Raw genomic sequence first — 8,547 nt, 5'->3', positions numbered from 1 at the left:
TTCCTTTAATACTGGTATCCCAGACATCTTTCACTATTTCTTTGAATCCCGGCTGATGTATCCAGAAACCAAGAAACCTGAAATAGCTCACATTGCTGCTCATATTACTATAAGATTTCATCAATAATGGCCTATGATCAAAACCAGTTCTTGTTAGGTGCCTAATATTATTGGTTTGAAATTGTTGTGCCCAAGCATCATTGATGAAAATCCTATCAAGTCTCTTCCAAATCCTCTTTCTCTGTCTTTTATTATTGCACCAAGTAAATTTGGATCCGAAGTAGCCAAGATTAGTTACTTCACAATTCTCCATACAGCTTGTGAAGTCAAAACTTCTTTGGATTCTATGAGGTTTTCCTTCTAATTTCTCATCAGGTTCCATAATACTATTGAAGTCTCCACCAATGCACCAAGGTCCATTAATGGTATTATATGTGTCCTCCAAACTATCCCATAGCTCTTTCCTCTCAGTAGACGCGCATTTAGCATATACTACTGACATAAAAAGCTCTTTATCCACCTTATCAATCTTTAGTTTCAAAGTCATTTGTTGTTCCTCATTAGTGATTACAGTAGCTTGGCAATTTTGTCTCCAAAAAGACCAAATTTGGCCATTAGTATTAGCAAGGCAGTTTTGAAATCCAAGAAATTTCATATACCCCTCAATCTTCGCACTGCTTATGAATGGTTCAAAGATAGATACAAAGTCTATTTTGTTGATGTCGATCAAAAACTACTATTTCCGTTGAAGACAGAAATCAAGAAAAGAAGAAAAACTAAAACAAACACAAACACTATAACTAAAACCAATTAAACAGCAGATGCGCACACCAGCTGGAAACAAAAAAGACAGAAAAAGAGATAAACAAACAAACATCTTATAACACTACCAAAAAAAAAACGATCAAGAAAAGGGCAATAAGATTTGTTGGACAAGCTAGCAAGGCGGACGGATTCAGAGAGACACATAGTGCAACTTGGACAAACATAGGTTTTGCTTAGGATGTACTTCTGTTAAATCAAACTATCTTCATTTCCTTTAAGCGTGAATAGCTAACATGTCCAACTTGTCCTGATCAAATCCGGATTCTTTGTTGAGGGCACAAAAAACGTGAAAAGCTTCATCACGCTCCAGATTATAGTATAACAATCCGTCTTTAATCAACACTGTCCCGGAACAAAAGTTGCACTTGATCTCTGCATTCTCGTGTTTGAAAGGGAATGAAAAGAAGAGCGCGTAAGATACATTATCCGCCAAGGTCAAGGTCTTGGGAGCTCCAGCACAATGACGATTAATAATAAATTTACACGGGGCGCAATAGTACGCCCTGCCACGATCTTTGAAATCAGCAAGGCATCCCGAACATTTGAGATCCTCATGCACAAAATCTAAGAAACGAGTAAATTTAAGAGGGTGTTGAGGATGAGACATATGTTGAATCTTGAATGGAATGGAGAAACAATTCTTGTCGATAAAGTAATTGCAACCACTGCAAATGTACCCAGTACAATGTTCAAACTTGCACAAGTTGTACGTCAAACCCTCGATCGAGTTGAATTCTTGGAGAGCATGGCGATGAGTGAAATGAGTGACATCCCCACAGGATTGACCAGCTGGCGTAGGATGGCGGTTAGTTAGAGCCAGAGTTCGCAGCCGAATCTGAAGTTTACTCGTGGAATCATTCTCCATTCCGTATTCTGTTACAGCAGCACAGTCGAAATGACACAGCTTTAGCACAAATGGAGCTGATCATGCCCAACTATGCCTTATAAAAAGGATTAAGCGGTCGTTGCAAATATAATTCGGTTTTCAAGTCCGAAGTCGAATCCCACAGAAAACTAAGGCTTAACTACAGTTGTTCACTATCACCAACAATACAAGCTTGAACAGTTCCTAACTTATAGATATTAAGATTCTTGTGTTTAACTAATTAACTAACAAATTAAAATAGTGAATTAACACTAAAGATACTACAGGTTGAAGAAAAGATTAAGGAAGTCTAGAATTATGATTTCTGATAGTAGGCTATATAGTTGATATTTACACCTTAATATGACCATACTTTGTTGTTGTTTTATAGATAAATTGCCAACAAAATGCTCTAAATAGTGTTCTTTGGTTTAGCAGGGAATATTATATGAGAGGAAGCAATCTGGAGTATTTTGGAGGCGATAATGTGAAGAAAAACGCCCACTCGAGAAGTACCCAAACACAAAGAAGCATAAATGGCCTGGGCAAGAAGGCCACCGCGACCGCGGTAGATTAACAACGTAAGGCAGAAAGGTCAGCATTCATCGCGGTCGACCGCGGTGCACTGTTCACGTTGCTGGAAAGTTTGAGGACCAAAGTGTAAAATCGGGAAAACTTTTGTAAAACCCTTATATGCTTTAGAAACTCGCCCAAGATTGTGCTAAGCTGATTTTAGACTACTTTTGGAGGCAAGAACAAGAGTGAGAAGATCAACCAAACATTAGAGTTTTTCTATCTCCTTTTAATTCTTGCAATTTTACATTATGAACAATTTAGTAGTTTTCTCTTATTTTGTTATGAGTAGCTAAATACTTATCTAGGGTTGATGGAACCAATTGTTGGTTGAAGTTTTGACTCAAGTTGTTATAATCGAGCCGGATTTATGATATGATTGTTCAACTACGTTTTGTATGGTGATTAATTGAATGGGCCCTTGATTAATCGTGTCTAATTACCTTATATTGCTTGAGAAAGAATATTAGGTTAGATAGCTGTTGAACAACACCACTTTTGGATAATTGAAGAGATTCATTACTTGAACTTAAAAGTGGGTTTAGAGATAACAAAACTTTGGTGAGATAATTTTAGAGTTGCATAACTCTTGTCAGCTAGAGTAGTTCGAGAGAATGCTCTAGTAAATTATTGTAGTTGATCGAGAGATAATTACGATAACCCATAACTCTTAATCCTCATAGAGTATTACGGCGAGATTATAGCAGAAGAGTCAAGACCTAAGCTAGCAATTGGGGAAATCACTGCCCTAGACCTTTTTACCATTGAATTATCTTTGTTTTAGCTTACTGTTATTTTTAATAGTAGTTGAAATAGTTAAACAAAAACCCAATCTTTATTGATAAAAAATCTTGCATCTAAAGATTGATTGAGTTGATAATAACATTTCCGAAGAGTGTAATAGATAGGTTAGTTCCCTGAGGATTCAATTTCGGACTTAAAATCAGATTATATTTGCAGCGACCGCTTTGTCCTTTAAAAGGCATAGTTGGGCGTTATCAAATTTTGGCGCCGTTGCCGGGGGACTAACGGTGTTATTTATTACAACTTAGAAGTAGTGTTAAAATTATTAGTTCAAATCAATTTCCAAAGGTGTTAAACAATTTTTATTAAAATTCTAACGTTTGAACTCTTGTAGAATTTAGGTGTATGCCTAGAAATTCTTCGAGGACTGGAGAACTGCTTGAAAGACTTTCAGACCCTGAGAAAACATTCAGGGCATTGAACCGTGCCAACAAGAGGATCCAACAATCACAACAACCACACCAGCTTGAAATTGACATGGGTGACGTAGAGAGCGTCAACGGAAACATCAGGGATGAGCCAGCTGACCCAAACGTCAGAGTGGTGGCACCTCTTGTGCCAGAAGCTGCACTTTATGATTGGGCTCAACCCACAGCTGACAACCTGGCAACTGCCATAGCTGTGCCTGCAATTCAAGCGGAGACATTCCAGATCACCAACAACATGCTGCATCTGCTACAGAATAAAGGATTGTTCTCCGGGTCACACATTGAAGACCCTCAGCAACATTTAATTTTTTTTTTGTCAATTTGTGTAACTCAAAGGCAGCCAAATGTGACCCCAGAAGCTATCAAGCTATTACTGTTCCCATTCTTTGTGACTGGGAAAGCTCGGACTTGGCTGAATTCGCTCCCAATCAATTCCATTGTCACCTGGGAGGAATTAGTAAAGCAGTTCCTGAATAAGTTCTACCTGCCCAACAAGACTACAAGGCAGATTGATGAAATATTGCAGCACAAGCAGCAGCCGACTGAGACTTTGCAAGAAACTTGGGAAAGATTTAAAGGGATGCTGGTGAAGTGTCCTCACCATGGCATTCTAGACCAGATGCTTGGCTAGAGATTCTATATGGGGTTAGCTGACAATCTAAAGGCCAGTGTGGATGCTTCAGCTGGAGGTGCATTTTTGAGTAAGACATTCACCGAGTGCAAAGTCCTTCTTGACAAGATATCCCAGAATTCGGGGTGGATGACTAGAGGTACAACACTGGCACCCATAGTGCATTCAGTTCCTCTTGACCCAAATAATTCGCATGCAGATAACAGGCCACACTCATGACTCAGATGAGTATTTTGACAAAGAAGATAGATGAGATGGGTACCAAACAGGTGCATATTGTTGACACGACAAATGAAGGACTGTGTACGCCCTGTGTTAATCAGTCTTATGTATGTTCATGGAGCAGAGAAGGTGAAAATCAAGGGGCAAGGGAAGATATGAATTATGTTAACAACTTTGGGGGTCAGAGACAAGGAGGACAGCAGTGGAGACCGACACCAAATCAGCAATACAGATCTAACATGCCTCAGCCTGGGGGCATGTAAGTTCAAGGCCAAATGGTGCCATACCACTAGAGACAACAGGTCTACCCATAGCAGAACCAACAACAATTGACATATCAGCCACCTCCTCAACAACAAGATAACAACATGGTAGAGATCAGGGGGATGCTCCAGCAACTCATTGGGACAAATGGTAAGATGCAAGAAAAGTTAGCAGTACATGATTCAGCTATAAAGAACATTGAAACTCAGTTGGGGAAGTTGTCTATGGCTTTAAACAACCGCCCCTAGGGAACATTGCCAGTGGACACAAATATTAACCTCAAGGAGCAAAACACGAATTAGCTGATGGTAGTAAGTCTCCGGAATGGGAGAGATTTAGACAAAGAGCAGGAGGTTGCACAAGCCAGCAAAGAGACTACGCCAGCCACTCCAATTCCACTAGAGGTAGATGAACCATTAACTCTGACTGAAGTGGTGGTTGAACAGGGTCAAGATGAAAAGGGTAAGGCTAAGGTAAATGAACAAGCTGCAGAATAGGTGGTGCCTCTTGTGCCACAGAACCCCAATAGAGAGAAGCCAGCACACAGTGCACAAAGGGTGATACCTGCACCATTCCCTCAGAGACTGGTAAAACAAAAGAAGGAAGATCAATACAAGAAATTCATGGAGATGTTGCGTCAAATTCAGTTGAATATTCCTTTGATGGATGCCTTGAGGGAGATGTCAGGTTATGCGAAGATGATGAAAAACCTAATGTCACGGAAGTTTGATTTTTAGGACCTATCCACAGTGACTCTGACGCAGACCTGCAGCGCAGTAGTGACCAAACCGATGGCTCAAAAAATGTCAGACCTAGGTAGCTTCACTATTCCATGCACGATTGGGAGTTATGCCTTTGCAAAGGCATTATGTGATTTGGGAGCCAACATAAATTTGATGCCTCTGGCTGTATACTCCAAACTGGGCATTGGTAGAGCTAGACCGACTTTGATGCTGCTGCAGCTGGCGGACCGCACGGTAAAAAGGCCTACTGGGATTCTTGATAATGTGTTGGTGCAAGTGGGGAAGTTCGTGTTCCCTGCAAACTTTGTTATTCTGGAGTGTTAGGTAGATGAGGAGATACCTATCATTTTAGGTAGGCCATTTTCGGCCACTGGGAGAGCACTGATCGATTGTGAGACTGGGGAATTAAAAATGAGACTGAATGATGAAGAAGTCATATTCAATGTTCAGCAATCTATGAGGAGATCCAGTGAATATGCTAATTGCTCTCTAGTAGAGGCAATGGATGTGATCCTGTAAGAAGATGATGTGACCCTGACTGCTAAAGATCTATTGAAGGCATGTCTGACAAATTTAGAAGAGATGGATGGTGAAGGGTTAGCTGAGTGGGTCATGGCACTTGAAGGCTAAGGATTCTGGAAAAGGGAACCTCAGCTCGAGTCCCTTGAGTTAGAAAAAAAGGGCTACACCTCCAGCAAAGCCATTAGTAGAGGAACCACCCAAGCTGGAGCTGAAGCCGCTCCCAGCTCACCTCAGGTACGTTTTCTTAGGCCCTGATTCTACTTTTCCTGTTATTATATCATCTGGTTTGCTAGATGTGCAGGTAGAACAGCTCTTACAGGTACTGCAAGAAAGTAAGACTGCCATTGGTTGGACCATGGCAGACATAAAGGGTATTAGCCCAGCCTTCTGTATGCACAAGATTCTCTTGGAAGAAGGGCACAAACCTTCCAGAGAACATCAACGAAGGCTGAACCCAAACATGAAAGAGGTAATAAAGAAGGAAGTGATCAAATGGTTAGATGCGGGAATCATCTTCCCCATCTCTGATAGTAATTGGGTTAGCCCTGTCCAATGTGTGTCGAAAAAGGGGGGAATGACTGTTGTGCAAAATGATAACAATGAGTTGATCTCAACTCGTACAGTCACGGGATGGTGGATTTGCATGGATTACCGAAAATTGAACACAACCACCCGGAATGACCATTTCCCCTTGCCTTTCATTGACCAAATGTTGGACAGGTTGGCCGGGCGATCGCACTTCTGTTTCTTGGATGGATATTCGGGGTACAATCAGATATCAATAGCCCCCGAAGATAGAAATAAAACATCCTTCACTTGTCCTTATGGCATCTTCTCCTTTCGGAGAATGCCTTTTGGGCTTTGCAATGCACTGGGAACATTTCAACGGTGCATATTAGCCATTTTCCCAGACATGGTGGAGGATATTATGGAGGTCTTTATGGATGATTTCTCCATGGTGGGAGATTCATTCGAGGACTGTCTTCACAACTTAAGAAGAGTGCTCAAAAGATGTGTGGAGACAAATTTAGTGTTGAACTGGGAGAAGTGCCATTTTATGGTACAAGAAGGGATAGTCCTGGGGCATCGAGTGTCCAGTAAAGGAATTAAGGTTGACCATGCTAAGGTTGACGTGATTGAAAAACTACCACCGCCCACTTCAGTCAAGGCGGTGAGAAGTTTCCTTAGGCACGCTAGGTTTTACAGGCGATTCATAAAAGATTTCTCAAAAATTGCTAACCCATTATACAAACTCCTTAACAAGGATCACCCATTATACAAACTCCTTTAAGAAGCGATTAGTGACTGCACCAATCATTGTTGCACCCAACTGGGAGCAGCCATTTGAGCTCATGTGCGACGCAAGTGACTATGCCATAGGAGCAGTCTTGGGGCAGCAAAAGGATAAACTGATGCACCCGATTTACTATGCAAGCAGAACGCTAAGCGGTGCACAACTCAATTACACCGTGACGGAAAAGGAAATGTTGGTTGTTGTTTTTGCATTCGACAAATTTAGGTCATACTTGATTGGCTCGAAAGTTATTGTTTACACTGACCATGCAACAATTAGGTACCTGATAGAAAAGAAGGAGTCAAAGTCACGCTTGATTCACTGGGTTCTTCTGTTACAAGAATTCGATCTGGAAATACGTGACCGAAAAGGGACAGAGAACCAAGTAGCTGACCACCTCTCAAGGTTGGAAGGAGCTAAAAGGAAGGTAGAGGTTGATGATATAACAGAGACATTCCCGGATGAACAGTTGCTGGCAATGACAATGGAGGAGGCACCATGGTATGTTGATATTGCTAATTATTTAGCAAGTGGTATTGTATCTTATGAACTCTCCTCAATACAGAAGAAAAAGTTCTTTCGTGATTGTCAGTATTATTATTGGGATGAACCTTTGTTGTTTAAAATATGTGTAGATAACATGATCCAACGGTGTATCCCCGAGAAAGATCAACATTCTGTTTTGCAGGCTTGCCATGCTTCACCATATGGTGGACACTTTGGAGGAATTCGGATAGCAGCTAAGGTGTTGGAGTCAGGCTTGTACTGGCCTACTCTGTTCAAGGATGCCCATGCTTGGGTTAAAAGCTGCGATGAATGCCAAAGAACTGGCAACATATATCGTAGACACGAGATGCTAATGACCACAATTCAAGAGGTGGAGATTTTTGACATGTGAGGAATTGACTTCATGGGGCCATTCGTCAGCTTGTATGGTAACAAGTACATATTGGTAACAGTTGACTATGTCTCCAAGTGGGTCGAAGTAGTGGCTCTTCCGACCAATGATGCTAAAGGGGTACTAGGCTTTCTAAAGAAGAACATTTTCACACGTTTTGGTACCCTAAGAGCTATACTCAGTGATGGCGGAACCCATTTCTGCAATAGAGCATTCGCACGGCTGTTGGAAAAATATGGAGTTCGTCATAAAGTGATCACCCCGTACTACCCACAATCGAGCGGGCAAGTTGAAGTGTCCAACAGGGAGATTAAAAGTGTCCTCACAAAAATAGTGAATGCAACAAGGACTGACTGGGCAAAGAAATTGGATGATGCATTGTGGGCATACCGCACAGCCTTCAAAACCCCAATTGGTATGTCACTGTACAAGTTGGTGTTTGGCAAGGCATGCCACCTCCCAGTTGAGCTAGAGCATA

At 41.4% G+C, this 8,547-nt stretch overlaps 1 protein-coding gene across 1 annotated transcript; it reads left to right on the top strand.

Annotated features, from left to right (window-relative positions):
- The first annotated feature begins 4,917 nt into the window (after positions 1–4,917).
- LOC138883291 (uncharacterized) lies at positions 4,918–8,069 on the top strand. The gene is made up of 6 exons (XM_070163970.1): positions 4,918–5,085; positions 5,680–5,870; positions 6,000–6,111; positions 6,179–6,597; positions 7,142–7,709; positions 7,860–8,069. The coding sequence occupies exons 1-6, from the start codon at positions 4,918–4,920 to the stop codon at positions 8,067–8,069; spliced, it is 1,668 nt and encodes a 555-aa protein (XP_070020071.1).
- The last annotated feature ends 478 nt before the right edge of the window (positions 8,070–8,547 follow it).

Source organism: Nicotiana sylvestris, chromosome 12 (genome assembly GCF_000393655.2).
Source record: "Nicotiana sylvestris chromosome 12, ASM39365v2, whole genome shotgun sequence".
Classification (NCBI taxonomy): domain Eukaryota; kingdom Viridiplantae; phylum Streptophyta; class Magnoliopsida; order Solanales; family Solanaceae; genus Nicotiana; species Nicotiana sylvestris.
The sequence above is the reverse complement of the archived record's forward strand: the minus strand, read 5'-3'. Positions and strand labels throughout refer to the sequence as shown.